The sequence below is a fragment of the Podarcis melisellensis genome (assembly GCF_964234715.1).
Source record: "Podarcis melisellensis genome assembly, chromosome: 5".
Lineage (NCBI taxonomy): Eukaryota > Metazoa > Chordata > Lepidosauria > Squamata > Lacertidae > Podarcis > Podarcis melisellensis.
This window is the reverse complement of record NC_138537.1, coordinates 34,074,534-34,095,905: the sequence shown is the minus strand read 5'-3', so window position 1 is coordinate 34,095,905 and position 21,372 is coordinate 34,074,534. Positions and strand designations below refer to the sequence as shown.

The 21,372-nt window shown below is 44.8% G+C and overlaps 1 protein-coding gene across 2 annotated transcripts; it reads right to left on the bottom strand.

Moving 5' to 3' along the window:
* Positions 1 to 508: 508 nt before the first annotated feature.
* On the bottom strand, positions 509 to 21,161 carry ITM2C (integral membrane protein 2C). 2 transcript variants are annotated; one of them, XM_081910582.1, is made up of 6 exons: positions 20,914 to 21,161; positions 9,568 to 9,717; positions 7,743 to 7,928; positions 7,202 to 7,312; positions 4,139 to 4,289; positions 509 to 3,595 (listed from the first exon to the last, which is right to left on the bottom strand). In XM_081910582.1, the coding sequence occupies exons 1-6, from the start codon at positions 21,034 to 21,036 to the stop codon at positions 3,504 to 3,506; spliced, it is 813 nt and encodes a 270-aa protein (XP_081766708.1). In that variant the 5' UTR covers positions 21,037 to 21,161; the 3' UTR covers positions 509 to 3,503. The 2 variants fall into 2 exon arrangements, with proteins under 2 accessions (XP_081766708.1, XP_081766709.1); XM_081910583.1 differs by lacking the exons at positions 9,568 to 9,717; positions 20,914 to 21,161 and adding an exon at positions 8,118 to 8,291.
* Between the last annotated feature and the right edge of the window lie 211 nt (positions 21,162 to 21,372).

Below are 21,372 nucleotides of genomic sequence, written 5' to 3'. Positions count from 1 at the left end.
TGACATTTTAGTTAGTCGTAATAAAGGTATTGTCCTACTGTTGCTTTATGAGCAGTAGGAACTGTACATCTAGATGGCCATGACATTCAGTGCTGTCTAACTAGGGGGCTCTCAGATGGAATTGCATGAAATTAAGCACTTGTGTTGCAATGCATTCATTCATTCATTCATTGCACCTACCACTTTTTCCCCTCTAAGCTCAAAGCTCTAAAACACCCCCTTTCAGACCATCTCCCTCCACGGTTGGAAGGCAATGAAAATAGTGGTGGCATGGGAGCTGGTGCACTCATCCTGTCTCCTCCATGTGCTTAATTAATCCTCTTTGCAAGGCCTGAAGACATGTATAATCAGGGCTCTATTTCAGCCGCAACTCACCAGAACTCAGTTCTCGCACTTCTCAAGTGGCTACCATTGTCACTGTAAGAGAAGTTCTGGCACCTCTTTTTCTAGGAAAGTAGCACTGGGAGAATCCTTCAGGAATACATACACAGAAATAAGAGACAACTGCAACCAGAAGTAAAATATTTTATTATCTCATTCATTTCTCCTAAAAGGTAAGATTTCTTTCAGACAAAATATATAAAGCATTTAATGGTCATTCTTTCGTCCCACCCGCCCTCCCCCCATCTCGTCACCAGATAACTGATGTTCTGTTCTTTCAATCATCTTTAGCTCCAGCAAAGAACTAAGGCCTTGTCCATGTGTTTCAGGTTTTGCACAAAGTTACCAAGGTTAATGACTGGCTTAAAACATGCACAGCCAAACACAAAAAGGTGGGATTTCCAACTTGAGTAGCGCAGAAGAAAATGCAAGCCTAATTTTTATTACTTTTCCACGATGCTCACTAAAGAAACTGTTATGATGCTCCTTTCCCTTCAGGATCTGTACCATTCAGATGAAATTGCAATGAAAATCAATAGGAATTTGAACATTACTCCTAACCAAGCAGAGTGCATACCTCAAAAGGAGCTGAAAATTCTGTTTGCATGGGCAGGTAAAATTTATAATAAAATCTAAGGATGGTTATAGTATGTAATATGCCTCTATGTTGTGACTGCTTTAATTGGAATCACACTGAGTCCACCTCCACATGGCAAAATGTGTGCATTGTTTTGAGTTTTTCTCTATTTTGCAGCAGCCAGACATTAGGCATTTTGTTATTATTAACACTGGCTAAACCACTCAATTTGCCATACAGAGGTGGTGTCATCATGCCCTATATTTGGGTGGGCAGGTTTCCGACAGCACAGTGGCAGATCACTCCAGGCCACTACTTCATTGCAGGGAGCAAATGCCATAGGGACATTTGAAGCACATATTGTACTGCAATTTGTGCACGCATAGCTGCCCTAAACCTTGTTCAGAAGCACCAAAAGTTCAATTTGAGATGCAGGCACATTCCTGAAATATAGATCTGTTGACAACTCAGACCTTCTGTAACCTGGGAGCTGTTCAATGAGACCCACAGTTCTCTCCCACTACATGCTATGGGAGACAACCTTGCCAGAGATCTTCTGACAAATATCAGATCTTCTCTTCCTGTGTCCGCCTGCTCCATCTCCCTGCTCCACACAAGCATCCTATGCCCTACACAACACCTGGACCAACATTCTCCCAGGGACTGATCCATTAATGCCCTCAATGGTCAAGACACATGATGAAGATGCTTCAGATTGTGCAATTTGCATTTCCAGTATATTAAATGCAACCACAGCTTTTAGTTCTGTTATCTTCTGGGAGAATTTTACTGTGTAGGAAGTGTTTAGCAAAGTTCTGCTAAACGAATGTTGGTCTCTTTTCTGTGCATCCCTCTGCCTTCTCATATTCCCTGAACTCTACTTGTCTAGGGGTGTTCTCAACCACATTTTTCCATCTGCCACAAAAAAAGAAAATTGTCTAACTGCAGTCCAACTTTATTTGATTTTTCTTGTTTAACCAATCTTTTACAGGAGCAGATGTCTAGTGACCTGGATCATAATCTACTGTTCAATTTCTGATGTTTAGAAACCTAATGGGTAGTATATAGTGTGCAAGGAAATGGGGAGCCAATCTTTCATTCAGTGTGCAATGCTATTTATCCCTTTCTTTTTATTATTATTGTGGAGGGTGGGCAACATGAATCACAGATCTACTACCTATTTGCATGGAGGTCCTCATCATTATTTCAACCAATCCATTCCTACAAAGCAAGCGCTCAGTCTAACTGTTGCATCTACAAAACCTCCATTATAAACATCTGGCAAAAATGAATTGCTAAGTGATATTCTGAAACATTTATTTATGATCCCAAAGATAAGTCAATCAAGATAAACATTTGGTCCAAGTTCAGTTGTCATCTATCCAATGGTAAAAAGACTAGTGGGCCCTTTTTCACTTGGAGATGGTGAGACAATCTGGACACTGGGAGAGCCAGCTCTTCACCAGCAACATCTCCCAGAATGGTTTATTCTTGCTGGTCTACAAACTCAGGATTTTAAGAGTTTGCTTTTCTTTCTCCTGAAGATTCAGGAGAACACAACCAATCTTGCATGCAGATCAGTGGTACACGCATCCCTTGCATTGTGGGATTGTGCCTCTTACAGAGAAATGAGGAAAAAATGGCAGGCAAGCTCGCACAGAAAGGCAACAAATGCTGCTATGTAAAGCCTAGAACAGTGCTTTCCAAACTGTGTTGACATGTCAGTGTGCTGACTGCAGGCAAATGTTCCCTGTGCTGCTCCTCAAGGCTGAAGAGGAGGTAGTTTCGCCTCTGGTTTGCTAGTAAAACTGAACTGCTGTGTTGTGAAATGGTGCATGTCTAAAAAGTGTGTCACCAACGTGAAAACTTTGGAAAGCTCTGACCTAGAATAACAAGTCCATGAATTTCTATGTTCAGCTGCAAGGATACTGATACAGCTTCATTGCCCTTTTAGGGAATTAATTTCACTGCAGATTTTCTGTTAATTGATTCATACAAATGGTTCTTTGTGCTGAGAAAGGTCCCTTACAAGGAAGTGGCACTCTAGTGAAAAAGGCCAACTTTTCTTTTTTATTATTACATTTATAATCTACCTTCCAAGGAGCTCCTAACCAACAAACCAACCCCATTCATCCTCACAACAGTATTGTGAAGTTGGTAACGCTGAGAGTGAGTGGTTGGTTCACCGTCACTCAGATAACTTTGTGGTTGGGTACAGATTTGAAGTAGGGCCTCCCGATTCTCAAACTTCTCATTCTCTTTCAGAAGAGATTGTTGTGCTAGATTTCTCAAGACAAACCCAATACTCAACATTTTGGGGTCGCTGTGTAAATTTAAGCCAAGTGATGTGTGAAAGTTAAATGTAAATGCAGAACAAAGACACCCAAGGCCCAGTGTTTGGCCACATGTGACCTGAGAAGTTAGTAATGCACAAGCAATGGGAGCAAGAAGTAAATTAAGACACATTCTCTCAAGGACAGAGCAAGAACGCCTGCGCGGATGAGTAGAGGAAAAGCCCAAGAGGGTTACATTGGGAGTGCAGCTCTCACAACTTCTGGCAAATGGCTGTGTCAACCACAAATGTGTTTTCAAAATGGCGGATGTGATGACATGTCTCAGCAGCACGTCGGTGGATATCTGGAAGAGAGCAGAAAGAAATGTCAGATTAAGACATGGTATGGCAAGGAAAGCAGATGAGTGTTGAAATAGAACCAGTTCAAGAATCAAGGATGTTGAAACAACAGCACAAAAATAATCCCATAACCATTTTTTAAAAATTGGCCTCCATCAAGGCATTTATTCTATTAAAGAAATAAACTTCTTTTTAAAGCATATAGCTTCAGTAATAAAGACTATCATAATGATATCCTTTACAAAAACATACAGTTACTCTTACTGTAAATCAGCTCGATGAATTAACAGCCTTCCAAGGGGTTTTATGCATATTGTGTTGAGTTTAATGTTTTTACTGATTTTATTGTTCTAATTTATCATTAGTGTATATTTTACTGTTTCAGACATTTGCTGTAAACCAACCAGTGGCCATGGTTGATGGGCAGTTAATAAATGTCTAAATAAAATAGTTATCCTCTGTGGAATTGCAAAGATAAATGCTGTTCTGACTTCAAAGCCCAGCTGAGCAGTGTAACTCCAGAAGCAACAGCAACAGCAAAAACTTACGTCTTCTCGCAGTCCTGCGCTTCAGCCTATATATCTCTTTGTCCCTGCACAAAGCATAAATGTAGAAGCCAAGCTGGTCCACGTCAGTGACATGTTCCGTCACTATCATCTCCTCCTGGATCATGTAGGTTTGTGGCAGGTATGCCCCTTTCTGAAACCACAGAATTAAATACACAAAATCTTAACTACTACTCAGATTATTTGACGAGGATTAAATTTCAGGGGGAAACTATGCCTGACAGCCATGATCTTTGCTCCTCAGAAATGATTTTATCAGGGCTTCAATATTTTGATCCAAGCAACATTCATTCATCTTCATCAGCAAAGGATTTAATTGGCATTTTGAAAACCAGCCGGGAGCAGCAGCACACTTCTGACAGGAACATCATTATTTTGTAAGCTTTCTGAAGACAAACAGGTATCAGGTGGAATCTTCTCATGGCTTAATTGGTTTTTATAAATCAAAAGGCCAAAAATGAACACATAGACCCTCTAGGGGGCCTCCACCTTTGTCCCCTGTTCTCAACCAGAGCCAGGGCCTTTTCAACACTGGCTCCGGCCTGGTGGAACGCTTTGCCTCATGAGACCAGGGCCCTGCAGGATCTGATTTCTTTCTGCAGGGCCTGTAAGACAGAGTTGTTCCACCTGGCCTTTGGCTTGGAATCAAGCTAGTTGGCCCTGGAGTGCATGGAGGAAAAGAACAAATACAGAGAGTGCGCGCACTGAAGACGTTTAGAGAGGTGGTGGTTGTTTTTCTGAAGCAAATCACCTAGCGGAATTGGAAAACTGCAGTTCCATTTAGAGCGAGACCACCTTCCCAGGGTCGCTTTGTTTCTCAATGGTCTAGATGTAGCCACAGGATGCTAGAATTATAATTAAGAAGACTAAATAGGGAATCAGAAATGATATTGCAAAGTCACGCATGCGCAATATGGCTCTGAATGTGTTGGTGAAAGAAAATAGAACTAGTTTAATAAGCAGGGGTTAATCTTCTTCAACCCACAGGCTTCCAACAAACAATATTAGGACAGAATAATAAAATATAGTTGGTTTTGAGCCTGCTAAGTGCAGGACTTTGTCCTCCTTCATCTTTGGGTATACAAGTATCCTCATACTCAATCTGATCTGAATGACCAAATAGGCCAGATTGTGCCAATTCAATCCTTGCTCCTTAGAAACAAAGAGACCACAATTTCTTTCTGGATGAGGTTGCCTTGTGCTGAGAAATGAGGGCAGTGCTTTGCAGTAGTTCTGCTTCAACTTGCCAAATTATTTTAGAAAATAGTTTGTGACTGGAAGAGAGTTCACTTCATTTCTGGGTGCTTGTGCTCCAGGGTCCCACAAGAGTCCTGTTCTATTGCCTACGTGCTTTGAAACGTTTACACGAAACCACAGAGTGAGGTCATCTGGAAGCTTTTCAGCGAAGTCAGTTTGTGGTTGACTCCCAACTTCTCATTTTCATCGACTCAGGGGAGGAGGAAGAGGTGTTAAATCAATACCTGGGCATATTAATAGAGCGCATGATGCTCAGTACATTGAAATTCAACCCAAACAAGATAGCGAAGCAAGTTGTGTTCAGCCTTTTCTGGAGAGGGTTGAACCATCAGGTTTGGAGTCTGGGGGTGCTTCTTGAACCATATTTGGCACAGGAGGTGTGGCCCTTTAGCACCTTTGCTGGGTGCTGACTGTGACCCTACCTGGACAGGAATAGCCCAGCTTCAGTTATCCGTGCCCTGGGCGACCTCCCATTGTGTACCATGCACAGGACTAATGATGGTCGGTAAACTTCAGAGTTCAAAACTGAGCTGCAACACTGCTGAACTGAGATTAGGAAACAGGACAGTGTGTTGCCAGATTCACTGGCTCCCAGACCATTTCTGGGCACAAATAGAAGCAACGGTTTTTGACCCTTAAAACTTTAAATGGCTTGAGACTGCAATGGTCCTTGATTATATAATGCCCTACCAAGAGAGGCTCACCTGGCAACTACCTAGATAACATTTTGGTGCCAGGTAGAGACCTTTTTGTTTTGTTAAGCCTTTTGCTTCTCCTTTAAGTTTCTGGTATTTGGGCTGTTTTTAGTCCTGCTTTATGTTTTATTAACCAACCCTCACTCCCAGCCCAAATTTTAAATCTGTTAGCCACCCTAACATTACACAATTATAGGGCAGCATTAAAAAAAACCTGAAATTAATTTTGAAAAGCAGACACCTGCCCCAACACAAGACCATCTACTAAGCGAACAAACTTCCCACCAGCATACTGACCTACACATTCCAAAACTGCAGAGGAGGCAAGCAGAGAGATCCCACAGTGATACCATCAGAATGGCATCAGCTGAATAGGCAGTTCCCCTGGCAAGCATCCCACGCCACAGACGCCCCACCCCCACCCCACTTCCTGACCCAGTGATTGATTATCTCCTGGGAGATTAAGAAAACTCAACGGGAGCAGGGCATCTTAACACATTGCTATGCTGTTGTGCTGCCACATCAAGCTAAATCAATAGCCTGTTGTAAAATATTGCTGTCTCAGTCAATTAAGGAGAGTTCTCCAATGCCAGCAGAGCTGTTCTGTAAAAGTCAAGCTATCTGTATATCTGCATCACGGAAGGAGACTGACAAAGAAGATAGCATGTGTGCAAGGCTGACTACGCATTTCCTGGCAATGCCTATCTGTTAAATCCAAGGTTGGACGACCAACTATATCTATTTATTTTTATTTAAATATTGATAAGCAACAGTTCAATAAAGTATATCAAGGCAGTTTACAACATACAGGCAACCCCCTCATTTATACATGTTCAATTTATGATGTTCCCACCCAGGGCACACTATTCGGGGGGTTCTCCCATCCCTCTCCCCCTCGGCTAAGGGGCTGTTCCAGGAAAGAAAGTGAGGGGGAAAGTCCCAACTGCACAAGCAAAAGCCCTGGTGTTCGTAAGGTGAATCCTGCCCTGTGTTTCAGACCGTGCACAATTATTTTTATCTATTCTATTTCACGTGTCCGCTCCATTTTATCTTCAAAGCACCCCTGTGAGAATAAGGAACATTTCCCCCCTACCTTTACGTTAACCAACAGCTCCCAGAAACTCTGAGGTGGCATGACAGTGGTGGTGTTCAGCTCAATGACATAGCATTTATCCAAGCTGATGTCAAGGTAGGCAGTCAGACCCTGAAAGGAAAAACAGGCAGAATGAGCTCAAACAAGGGAGGCTATGTTGCTCTTGGCGAGAGAGCAGCAGAGGTTTACTCCAGCAACCCAGGATCCCTCAGCCTAAGCAACCTTAGTACCGCTCATGCAGCATCAAAGATTAACCATTAGTGCATCCTCTTCTTGAAAGATCCTTCTAGTACAAGCTCTGCTTACAGGAGATACCTGTGACGTAATGTTAGGAAAAGGAACTGGTACACCTAACTGAGCAGGAACCTCTTTTGAAAGCTGTACTAAAAACATGGTCAGGAAAACTGCATCTCACATGGGCTTCCTGTCCTGTCACTCCTGCAAGTCTCTGAAGCTGCTACAAGCATATTCAGGAGACGCCAAGGTGCAGCCCTTCCTCAGAAGCTGTCATAATATCTGTAGTATGTTGCTTGTTTCTTACCCTCTGAAAGTCATGGATAATATCTGCAGGGTCGCTTTCACCAAAGTGGGGCATTGGGATGCTGATCTGCTCATAATTCTCGCCGAGGTAAATCCTCACGTTCTCATGCAGCTCCAGCTGCTCCCTCAGTTCGTCTACGTAGAAAAGCTGGCAGAGCATCTCCTGCTCCTGATCTTCCAGGCCATACTGTGGAAATAAAAAGGGGGGTCGTAAATGCAGGGGCTCTTTGACCTTTGTTGCAAGAGTCAGAGAAAAAGCTTTCACACAGGAACAGCAGACAGTGCCTTATGCAGTGTTGGCCCACCAAATTCTGCATTAGCTGTGTAGGCTCCACTACGAACTCTCCATTGTTTCAGACGTGTGTTTCCCACCCACCTCTGGAGAGACCAGGGGCTGAAGCTTGGGCTTTCTGCATCCCACACACTGAGCTAAGGCCCTTAAGATGAGGCAAATACAACAAACAACCTCAACATGGCTGCCTCCTGAAGCCGCTTTTCTTTTAAAACAAGCGACAGTTGGGGCTTTGTTGCACATATTTGCATATAATGTGCAGCTGGCTCTCGAGTGTGACTCTAAGTAAGTGCTGCCTCTCTGCCCAAAGCTTATATGTAACTCAAAATCAAGCACATGATGAGTCTTCTCTTGGAACTTTGAAGTGTCAGGCATAGCTCTAATGGCTTTAGCCCAAACGTAGCAGAGTTTTCCTGCACAGCGAAGAAGCTAGTTGCGGTGGAATGACTAGTCAGCTAGACTCAGAATAACTATTTACAGGATTTGTTAAAAGGAAAAATAAAACCAGCAGAGTTTCTGCATACAAATCAAAGCAAAATAAATCCTTTCTTTCTCTCTCTACACAGCACTCCTAACTCCTAACACACCCTACTCTAACACAAACTGTGCTAGCATTCCTAGATAACAGAGTTGAGTGCTGGTCGTTAACCAATCAGAGTAAGTAGTTTCTAGGTCAAGCAGACCTTGGCTTTCTGCCAAGAGCAAATTGACACGGCCTTGAGTTAATTGTGTGAAGCCAGAATCTGTAAGTTTCCATGAGAATCAATTAACAGAAACTGAACATCTTCAACAACAACAACAACCTTTCCCATTTTTTCTGCCTCCTGTTCTCTGGGACCAGCTGTGTATATCACAAATCTCAGCTTCCCACCTGCGTTGCTTAAATATCACCTCACAGAACACATTTTACACAAACCTCCACCGTAGCGTACGTACAGAGCAAACTCTCCAGTGAGTAAAACGAGAGCCAGGAATCTACTCAAGAAAGAGAAATGCCAATGACAAAGGACTTGGAAATGAAAATTGCAGATTAATATTAAAGATGGGAAATTTATTTTGCCAAAAAGGAAAAAAGAAACAGTGGGCAAGTGCTGTGGTCCACCTCTCTCTCAGACTCCACCCTGGAGTTCTCAGAAAAATTATAATCTGTTGGTACCATGGAAAAGGGATGGGAACATTCAGGTCAGAAGATTAAGTTGTTTAATGAATTCTTATGTATCTAACAGTTTTATTGTTTTACTGACACTGTTTTGATATGAATTTGCCTTGGACGTGTTTTATATTTTGATCTATGCTGCATTTTGTTATATATAGTAGAGATCTTTCATTCTGGCCTTTTGTTTTTATCTGCTGTTTGGGGATCTGGGCTTCCCTAGGAAGCAAAAGTGGGGTATGAACGATAAATGAAACTGAGGGCGGGGGAGAGATGAAGGAATCAAATGACTAATGGGGATGGGCACTAGGTTAAGTCAACATGAACTTTGAGAATCCTGGGGGGACGAGGTGGAGACCCTTCACACTGCCCCATACATACCTGATTTGGGAACGTATAGGAGAAGTATCTGTAGACATACATCGATGTCAAAATCAGGCCGAGGAGCAACAACAGCATCATCATCGTCCAGTAGAAGATGCGACTAAGAGGCTTCCTGGTCTCCACTGGAAAAGGCAAGGGCTGCTCCTCCTGTTTAAAAGGAGGAGACAAGGTAACAGAAACATTGGTATGGGCAATGCAAGACATGCTTAAACACTGGTCAGGATTTCTCAGTGCTTCATGGAATATTTTCAGAAGATAAGAGGAGTCAAGACAGCAATACAGAGTAAAACATTTCAGAAAGTTTGCTTCCCATGATGAACAACAGACCTTTTTCAGGTTTGATTATTATTGTTTCCAAACTGAGCCAAGCAAACAAAGCAAAGTCTGAAAACAGGTAGTCTGCAAACAGGTATGCTACTGCTGGTGTGTGATTTGTATTCTGTACTATATTTTGTGATGACTAGTCAAGAGCAGTTAAGACAGTGCGCTCTGAACCAGGAAGGCCTCAACTCAAATTCTGCCCCTGCCCTAAGCTCACTAGGTAGATTTAAGCAAGTCATTCTCCTTCAGCCTCAGCATCCCCTTCAACAATTTGGACACTGTATTTACTTACTATGGAATCCCTATACAGATATGATGTTTCTACAGACTCTCCAAGTGTCTCTATTTTCCAGGGATGTCCCTGATTTAGAGAAGCCATCCCAGTTTCTGATTTAATCCCAGAATGTCCTGCTTTTCCTTAGGATGTCCCTATTTTCACTGGAGAAATGTTGGAGGGTATGGAGTATCCAACCCCCCCCCCCCGAGCCATCTGAAGGTAATACTGTATAGGTAATTTTTTTAGTGTTTAATGTTTTATTAGGTTTTTATATATGTTGGAAGCTGCCCAGAGTGCTGTGGCAACCCAATAAGATATGTGAGGTATAAATGGTAAAATTATCATTATGGAATGGGATGTCCCTTTTTTCAATGGCTAAATGTTGGAGGGTATGTTTCTGCAGACCAAGTGGCTCATATTTTATTTGAATGCTGCCATTAATATTTTTGTCCCTGTTCTTGGACTCTTGGACACACTATGGAAAACAATTAATAGTAACTACACAAACATCATGTTTTGTAATACAGTGGTACCTCGGGTTAAGAACTTAATTCGTTCTGGAGGTCTGTTTTTAACCTGAAACTGTTCTTAACCTGAAGCACCACTTTAGCTAATGGGGCCTCCTGCGGCTGCTGCGCCGCCGCTGCACAATTTCTGTTCTCATCCTGAAGCAAAGTTCTTAACCCGAGGTAATATTTCTGGGTTAGCGGAGTCTGTAACCTGAAGCGTACGTAACCCAAGGTACCACTGTATTCAAAAACCATGTCACAAAAAATCAGAAAAGAATACATAACTTTTGATTTTTTAAAATATCCAGAATTTGTCCTCCTTAATTCATAGTCATTTTGATCTTTGGCACTATTGCATAATCCTGTAACTTGTTTATATTTTCCCCAATATTTAGCATACAATAATTTTGTTGCTTCATTTATATAATCAGGATTCAAAAGTAACAGTGAACCATTTTTGTTTGGTTTGGTTTAGTTACAAAGAAGAAGGTGCAAAGAGCCTTGGGTGCTTTGCCCTCCCATCTCTTCCCCTCCTTGTTCACATGCAAAGGCTGTAGGTTCCAAACTCACATACAGTTCTGAATAAACCACAATTTCCTGTTATGTCAATAACTTGGGGAAACTGTGGTTTCTTCCGTCTGTACTTAACAAAACGACACCAAACTGGTTTCAGGTCCTGTTTTGCTAACTAACCCTTTCTAATTTAAGCTTTGCACACTGCCTTGGACACATCTGAGGGGCAAAGATAAATGAATTTCAAACGGGCAACTGGAATCCGGCGTGTGGCATTACATCAGTGTTCCAGCGCTCATGAGATCAGCCTGCACAATGATAATGCTAATTCAACACAGTAACATCAGGCACACAGTCTAGGAAAACAATGAAGGGTCACTGCTGAGAGCAAGCCTGTGGCTGCAAATCCTTAAAACAAGGTACGGCTCAGGATGCACTGCACGAAAACATTAAATGAGCTCATTTGCAGCAGCCCCTGTATGCAACAGACATATGCAATTCGGCAGAAGCGAGCATTCCACCGGGGCGGCAAGGAAGAAAAATAATAAACTAATCAACAAGGCAGGTTGTGTAGCTTGGCTGAGCTCCATGAACACCACAGAAACTCCACAGTTCAGTGGGGAGTGGGTGGGGTGGGCATAGTCGGAGCTGGAAGGGCCTTGAAGTAAGGGGGTGAGAACAGTTTCCCTGGCTGACTTGCAGGAAGCACGCTCTGGCATTTTAAGTCCATCCCAGTTGGCAGGCAGGATATATAGGAGTGTACGATCCAATAAAGGAAGGAGTGGATCAGCTTGGTGCACAGGCTGCTGCAGAAAACCAAGCAGAGCAACGAGCGGCAGGCACAGAATGACAAAAAACAAACAAGCTATGAAAAGGCAGGCTTTCCCAAACTTGTTATAAAACAAAAGGATCATGAAAAACATCTGGTTCATTTTAGGGCAGGTTAATAAATTAACACACACCAGGATTGATTTGATTTATTCTGAGACATTTTCTTCTTCTTCTTTCCTTGGAAACGACGCTAGATTGGTTCAGGGAGAAAACACAGATGGAAATATATTCATTATTAACAGGAAATCTGTCTAGAGCCATGTTTCTCCAGCTGTGGGTCAGGGACTACTAGGGAGCCTCAACCCACTTTCAGGCAGGAAGGCCTCTGCGCTATAACCTACCCAGCCCTGGCTATGTGATACTTTGGGTTGGGCAGGTGCTAGCAGAAGCATCTCCAAAAGCGAGAGTAATAAACTGGGGATAGAGAAGAAGGGGATAAAACATGGAAGCTGTTACAGGAGGAAAAAGTGAATGTAATGGCCCAGGTAGGAAGGATGAAAGAAACTGTCAGATTGGGGGTAGGCAAAGAGTACAAATGTGAAAGGAGATGGAGAGAAGCCACAGGAGGCTAATAAAATTACTTGCAAGGTTCCAGGTCGGCACATTTTGCATAGAACAAAAATAATTTCAGGAGTCACAATACCCCCAGAACCAATGTCTGCGCTAAGCTTGAGTAAAGCTGACCTGTGGAACTCCCTGCTGCAGGGAATTCACAGTGGCAAACAATCCCTTTTTAAAAGAGGGGTTAGATAGCAATAGAAAATGTTGCCAACAATTGCCATTTGTTTTATCATGTCTGCCTCCACCTCCGTTTTGAAACTGGCTATAACCTTGACATGGCTATTTTGTGATAGCTGCAGCCTCGGTATTTGTAGCCCTTTCAATTGGGCTCTGAGGGTGGAAAGTTTGAGAGCCTCTGGCCTAGAGCAAGTATCTCCCGCTCTTCCTTTCATGCCTCCTCTTCTTGCAGTACAGCAAACCTGACCCAAAATCATGGGAGCGCAAGAGGAAAATAACTCAAAATAAACCAGAGCCAATTAAGGGAGAAATGCAGCACTCGCAGGTGAAATAAGGATGTTTGTGAAGGCAGGGTACAAAAGACACCTGGACCTCCTAAACAGGGTGGGTTGTATGCCTGTGTATTACATATAATTTACGTGTGTGTGTCAACAGGGACGCGAGTAGCGCTGTGGGTTAAACCACTGTGCCGCTTGGGTTTGCTGATTGAAAGGCTGGCAGTTCAAATCCCCGCAGTGGGGTGAGCTCCCGTTGCTCGGTCCCAGCTCCTGCCCACCTAGCAGTTCAAAAACACACAGTGCAAGTAGATAAATAGGTACCACTCTGGCGGGAAGGTAAACGGCATTTCCGTGCTCTGCTCTGGTTTCGACAGAAGCAGCTTAGTCCTGCTGGCCACATGACCCGGGGGGGGGGGAACTGTCTGCGGAAGTGGACAAATGCCAGGTCCCTCGGCCTTTAAAGCGAGATGAGTGCCGCAACCCGAGTCATTTGCAACCTTTTTATCAGCAGGAAATCAGTTGCCATTGATAAAGTTCAAGGTTAGATGTAATAAGCGACAGCCAAGCTTACAGTTGCTTGTATCTGGGCAGGTTTGATCAATGAGATTTCCGCTGATGTAAACAAGAGGAAGGAAATCAAAGCAAGTTTACCCAAGTTCAGTGCCGTCAAAAAGAAGTCCTTTCATCTCCCCTGCCCACTTAGCTTTCCAAAGCTGTTTCATTTTCCAGCTGTTGCCATCCTAGTCCATTTCCCTCAAATAAGGTGCAAAGGACGCTCAGCCCTTCAACTCTTATCACATTTTGGTCCTCTGTTGTTGTTTTTCAAGGATGGGAACATTCAATTACATAGAAGGAACGGCATCATTATTTATGACTTGCCCTGAAATCTTCCCATTTCTATTCTGCTGGGACCTCGATATTCTTTCCCCATTTATTTATTTCTTCCACTACAGTCTGCAGCTCCCAAAGGGCTTATATATTGTACTAAGATTGCAATATGAAAATGACCTCAGCTAAAATGTGCTCACAGAGAATGTGTGCATTTTGTGAGTTTGGCAGATTATTTCTGTTCCGCATTGAGAGCTTTGCAGGCAATGCTGGTTAAGAGCCCCCTGCCTAGAAAAAAAAACACATGGGTTTGGAGAACAGGCACACAGTTTCCTGAGCGGCATAACAATGAATTCTTGAAGTGGTGGGCATGTCCACCAGCATCTCAGTGCTGCTATATGTCCTTAGCAAATGTTGCTAAGAGCTCTTCCAGACAACCCCGTTACTCACCGTTCATCCTGATCTGTTTGAACAACATTTACAGAGGTCACACCATACTGCAGTTCATTCATTCCAATTTGCTTGCATGGAGGTTATACAATAACCTCCCAGCACCTTTTCCTGCTTTTCTTAACAAAAAATTTCCATGTTTCTATCATGGCTTTGTTGCACAAGAGCGCCAAATACACTCATTGCAGCTCAGCAGCAGAACCACTGCTTTGCAGTATTAGAAATTTCCACGTGCCAGACGCATTTTGCGACTTGTGCAGATCCAACTGCAACCACATGGAGATCTCTGCATGCCAGGTTGGTTCAGACATCTCCATCTGGCTGCCCCATCTCCCCGGCTTTCTTAAGCAAGTAAGCAGAAGAGCTTATTAATTACCTTTTTCTGCGAGGAGTACATGGTTCACCCCCTTCTCAGTTAATCCCTACAATAACCCTGTGAGGTTTAGAAGCTGTGACTGACTCCAAGGTAACCCATTGAGCTTCATGGCTGAGTGGGGATTTGAATCCTGATCTCCCAAGTCCTAGTCGAACACTCTAACCACTACACTGCTCTGGCTTCCTACAGTACTTTTGCTATGGGGCAGCCATATAAATTATGTAGGCAAATAAATAGGGGAAAGCAAAATGTCATTTAGAGAAGGATCTGATATATTTTCCTTAAAGCTTGAATTTGTTTTATTCTGGATTGTTTTAATGTGTTTGTAACTGCTTTGAGATTTTTTGTTCTTTGAAATATAAAGCGGTGTAGAAATGGAATGGGATGTGGGTATCACTGTGGATTAAACCAACCTAGCAGTTCGAAAGCACGTCAAAGTGCAAGTAGATAAATAGGTACTGCTCCAGTGGGAAGGTAAACGGTGTTTCTGTGCGCTGCTCTAGTTCGCCAGAAGCGGCTTAGTCATGTTGGCCACATGAACTGGAAGCTGTATGCCAATTACCTCGGCCAGTAAAGCGAGATGAGCGCCGCAACCCCAGAGTCAGTCACGACTGGACCTAATGGTCAGGGGTCCCTTTACCTTTAGAAATGCAATGAAATAATTTCATTGCCCCTAGACATTCCATTGTGGCGAACATAACGTTAAGGTGCCATTTGGCAATTAGTTTATATATCTGAGTTTCTATCACTGCTTGCTTTGCCCAGGTTCGAACCTCAGCACCTCCAGGTAGGGCCAGAAATGTCCCATTTTTGAAAAGCTGGAGTGTCGCTACTAGCCAGTGTATGCCATTTGTCTTACCCAGTGGGTCATGTGACCCACTACTGGGCACAGCCTGATTTAATATGTGTTGCAACAGCAACACTAGGGCCGTACTAATGTATTAGTGAAGAAAAATTAAGAAGCGGGTCCCTAAAGGCATGTGTGAATTGAGGGCAGGTTCCAGGTCAGAAAAGTTATAGATTACTGGAGTGGACATCCTGAGCTAGGTGGAGGGGGGGAACTATTCTTGCTGCACATGTAAACTGCCTATAACCTCTCACCTTGTCCTCTCTAGCTCCCAAGAATTCTTGTTGGTACCTGGCTTTGAGCTAGATCCTCATGACCCCAGGAAGTCAAGAGCACAGCCTTAACACTATGGCTCTTGTTTCCTCACATCAACAGAAACCAGGACGCAATTATGCATACAGACTGTTTCAAAAGGTTTCCTTTAGAATGGAAAAGGTACTACATGCAGTCTTCACGGCAAGCAGTTTTTCAGCAGAGAGCATATGAAATGTGGTACTCGTGCAAAGCCACAGAGAGTCACAGACACTTGGGATCTCAAATGAAGACACTTGAAGAGAACAATCACAATGATGTGTCTGATTGCATCCTTGACACCAGCCATGTGTTTTCAGAAACAATGCTCACCCACCTGCCCTAAGCAGAGGCTACAGGCAGCAAGCCATGCACAAAATACCCAATAAAGCTGCTTTTCTAATTAATGCATAGCTTTGTCACTGCACGAATGAAAGAGGTGGCAGGGTGCTGATTCGTGTGGGTGTGCAATCAGAACAAGGGAATTCAATAAAACCCTGGCAGCTTAACCCTTTTTCCTCTATCAGAGAAGTGCAGGATTATCAGCCCATAGTGGAAGACAAATGTACACCGTCATGTGGAAAGGGGAGTGGGTTGAGAGGGAGGCCAACACATGCAAATTCCCAACAGTTGTTTCCCCAGCCCCCTCAGGGTGACTCTAAAACTAGGAGGCAGAAACAGAGTCCCTTCATGTTGTTGGACTCTTAACTCCCACCAACCCTTCTCAGCATGCCCAATGCCAAGAGCTTATGGTCTGACAGCAGCTGGAGCCACCCAGATTTCCTTGTCCTGGAACCACTTTCCATAGCGGGAGGGAAGAAATTGCACAGGTGTTAAAGGCTTGTACCTTAAGTGACATTCAGTGGTGCAAGCCTGCTTGTGCAACATGACTTCTCCATCCTCCTCTGCCTCATCTCCCCCCACCTGGGTTTGCAGAGTTCCCCAACCTTCTGAAGCAGATTTTTGGGAGCAAAAAGGGGTTTCAGGTGGGAGGAGAGGAAGAGGAGCTTGTGCCTGCAGTTGTGCATGCAAAAGATTCGAGGTCCAATCTCCCAGCATCTCCAGGTAGGGCTAGGAATGTCCCCCACCTAAAATCCCGGAAAGCTGCTGTCAGTCAGTGTGGGCAACATGGAGCTAAATGGACCGATAGTGTGACTCTGTATAATGGAGCTTCCTATTCCCCTGTACGAAGCAGAAAACGGGGGAAGGTCGGATGAAATATGCTAGTAGATCTCTGAGTGACTTGAAGTAGAATAGCAAGGATTCTGACTCTGAATTCTATGGGAGGAGCCTCAAACAAAAGCTGTAGCCCAGCTTGCTCAATATCAGTCATCTAAACATCCTAGTAGTTGAGATACGACGCACTCAACTTGAAGTGAGAAAGTAAAATGATTGCATAATATTCATGTTGCTGCTCCTTTCAAATGCAAGCTGCATAGCTTAGAGAAGATACAGATTTGTGTTCGCTCAGTTTTATAATATTCATAAAATAAATTCTAGTGTAGTTTGAGTTTTTTAAAGTTTTTTTATTGTAATAGTTTTTTAAGAAAAGGAAAAATAAAAACAACTTTTACAAGTCTCTCTTCACCTTGGATTTGGAAAAGGGCTGCAAGATGACTGCAAGGGAACACTAATCCTAGTACAGTGGTACCTCAGCTTACAAATGCTTTGGGTTACAAATGCTTCAGGTTACAGACTCCACTAACCCGGAAGTAGTACCTCAAGTTAAGAACTTTGCTTCAGGATGAGAACAGAAATCGTGCGGCGGTGGCAGTGGGAGGCCCCATTAGCTAAAGTGGTGCTTCAGGTTAAGAACAGTTTCAGGTTAAGAATGGACCTCCAGAACGAATTAAGTTCTTAACCAGAGGTACCACTGTAGCGCATTCAATGGTGTTAGAAACTGTGTTATCTTTTTCTTCATTTTGACTGGAAAAAAACATGTCAGGAATCCCTGCTAGCATCTTCCTCATGGTAGTGATGTCACCACTGACCGTTGCCATGGAAAGTCAGTTTAGCACTATAAATTTACAAGTAGGCAAAACTGTGCCAGGAGCCTTCTCCAACGTGAATATGGTGATAATTCTGGTTATTCCACACAAGTGCAAAGAGGAGGGAAACCATGGAAAATACTATTCTGAAGGCACAACCACAAGGTCTGATTTTTAAAAGTTTCTAGCCTTTAGGATTCTAAAGAGGAGCTTCAATGAGTTCACAGTCCTGCATAGCTCCTTGAATTTTCCCATAATAGCAAAGGCAAATGAAGCAAAAGATTTGAAATTGCGGAGTATATTACGAAAATTGTATCAATTTGCAACCTGCGTTGTGATTGCGGAATTCAGCTTTCCTAGGATCAGAATCTGGGTTAACTTGGTGCAGAATTGTTCTTTATCTGGGTAGAGAACTCCAAGCTACAAATCCAATGAGAACAAGTGCAGATCATACAGCAGGTATGGGGACTATAGCTTATTGGTAGAAGTGTGGTGCTCTGCATGCTGCACAAAGATGTTTCCAAGTTCGATCTTGGCATCTCCAGGGCTGGGAACCTCTGGCCCTCCAAACTTGCTGAACTACAGTCCGTATCAGCAAACACAGCCAATGGCTGGGATGATGGAAGTTGTAGTTCAGCAACACTTGGTGGGCCAAATCTTTCCCACACCTGCATTAAAAGGGTCAGGTAGCACATGGTGGGGAAGACAGAGAACAGCCACTACCAGCCCGACTGGGCTATGTAGCCCAATGGTCCGTATATAGCAGCTTCTTCTGCACACCCAGTTTTGGCAACAGTGGGAGAGACCTTAATTTGTTCACTTCCTGAACCACTCAACAAGATCACATCTACAGGAAGAAAACGGTAGGCAGCTGTCATTGCAACACACTCCCCACCCCTGCCAATAATTTAAGATAAATGGCGCATATATAAATGGAGCAATGGAAAAGTGCTTCCCCCAGGCTCCTTTGGATTGGAGGATGCTATAGCAGAACAAATGAACAAAAGGTGTGTGCCCTGTACAAAACTTTAAACTCAAATGTAGAAGAATCCTGGTCATCCAAACCTCCATTTTACAACGCTTCTCGTTTCTCAGTTTTCTGCGCATTCCTCGTGTCAGTGAAAGCCTCTGGAAATGCTCAGCTGAATGAGAACATTATCTAAGCATGCTGGATGTCCTGCAGGCTATTCATGGGGGCGGAGCAGGACAGCGAGTTAGAAAGAGAAATTGTGTGGAGTAAACAGAGGCGGTGCAATGCAATTTGCGGGAGTCAATCGGAGATTCCTGGTGTGATGAAAACAGGGGCAGATATTATGCAGCGCACACAAACGACAAAGGATGAAGTCAGGCTCCCATTATTTTAGAAGAGATCATGGAGGCAGCTCAGCACCTCCCCACCCACCCACTGGATAGGAACTGATATAGAGAGAAACACTAGCAAGAGCCCCCTGTGGTAAGGGACACAGCCACTATAGCCCAGAAACCTTTCGGCTGCTTCCCTCAGCTTTGTAACTGGATATTTTGAAATCTCGCCAAAGAATGCCAACCACTGATTCTATTCAAGGGGGCAGGAGAGGGGAAGAATCAACAGCAAACCCCAAACTCAGCAGGTCACACCCCAGGGGTGGAGGGAATCTAAACAGAGACCCAAAGCACCACTCACTGTGGAGATGCTGGTTTCTCAACTAGGTTCCTGAAGCACAGCTGAAACAGCCCTTTTTCTAGGCCTTGGATTGGACCCTGGGTTCAAAAAACCAACAAGCCCCACATACTTTTTTTTAAAAAAAATCTTCAACATGGGAGGCAACCAAGGTCTAGCATGCCTGATAGCTTATCTCCATAGCTGTCAACGTTTCCCCTTTTTAAAGGGAAATTCCCTTATTCCGAATAGGATTCCTTGCAAGAAAAGGGAAAAGTTGACAGCTATGCTTATCTCCCTCTTGCCCTGGCCCAGAAGCCCTTCCCTGATCAGCAGGCCCTGGTCAGGAGAGAACAGCATGGCCTAGTGGTTTGCGTGTCTGATCAGAAACAAGGAGATCCAGATTCAAATCCCCACTGAGCAAGAGAACAATGGATCACCTCAGACCAGTTTCTTGCTCAGCCTCAATCTACTTCGCACGGTGGTTGTTTTGCGAAGACCAAAAACGGAGGAAGGGAATAATTGCACTTCCTCGAGACTCTTGGTGGGATATAAATGTTGAGAAACAAACGCTGTGTGGGGAAAATATCTGCACAAGCTCAGGAGTTCTAAGACGTATTTTACAGTTTCCTAAAGCTGGGTTTTTCAAATGATGGTGCACGAATGGGGGGGGGGGGAGAACTCGTGGTCAAAGCGCACGTTTTTCCGGCCATTCCTGAAAAATAAATAAATAACTCGAGACTTCAGGGATGGGCAAAAGTTGCCTCCGCCTGCGGGAAGCTACGAGCTGCCTCTGCGGCTGGGGCTGCTGGACTATTGCTGCAACTCGGCGCCAGGCCTCTTCCTGCTGTAACTTTCCGACTCTTCTCTCGCGTCCTACGGATGCAGGAGCCCAAGGCGGGCGCCTCCAAGTGCCTCCCCGGCCCCGCAACCGAGGGGCTTGGGCGGGCACCCTCAGGAGCCCCGGACCCGGCGGCGGAAGGGGAAACGCCGCGGGACAAGGCTCGCCAGCGAACGGGAAGGGCTGCGCGCCACGACGCGCCCTCTCGCCACCATGCGCCCCCCCCGACCCGCAATCCTGCCCCACTTTTCTACCACCGCACAGCCTCCCTTTACCCAAAACGCGTCCATTTTCTGCCCTCCCTCGGGGGCGAGAGGGAAGCAGGCGACTTTCTTTCTTCCGTTCCGCTCGGCCGGCCGGCCGGTCGGCGCTTGCAAGGGAAAAGCCGGCAGGCAAACCCGTCCCGCCCCGGCCGGGCTCTGCAGCGGACCGCGCTGTGCATTCCAGGGGGCTCCGTCCCAAGCAACTCTCCGGGGCTCATTTTATTTCTTTTCAAGTCCCCCTAATGGAACCCATCCCTTGACATCGAAACGCTTTCCCTTTATTTAATGTGTTGTTATTATCCTTATTACCATTATCCTTTGAGCTAAAGGCGCTCCCAGCCGCCGCCACTCACCAAGTCGTGGGGCAAGAGGACCTCGGCTTTGGCTCCATAGTTGGCTCCTGTTGCCGCCGCCGCCGCCGCCTCTTTCTCGGGCTTGAGCCCCGCCGCCGGCTGCTGGAAGCTGATTTTCACCATGGCTGAGCAGGAGCAGCAGCAGCAGCAGCGTCCGAAGCGAAACCCGACGCCTCGTCTGCGCTCGACGCGGCTCTCTGGACCATCCGCCGAGCCCACCCCGCCGCCAGGAGGAAGCGCCGGAAGTGCAGCCTTGGCTCTCCGCCCCCCTCCCGCGTCTCTCTCCCCCCCCCCCGCTCGCCTTCGCGGGAGAAGCCAAGAGTTAACGAGGCTCCGCGGACGCGCGTCTTGCGCGGGCGAGCGAGCAGGTGGCCGCGAGAGTCCGCGCTCAGGATGTACTCCAAAGAGGCTCAGGGAAAGCGAGAGAGCGAGGGCTCCTAGCTTCGGAGCTCTACGGTC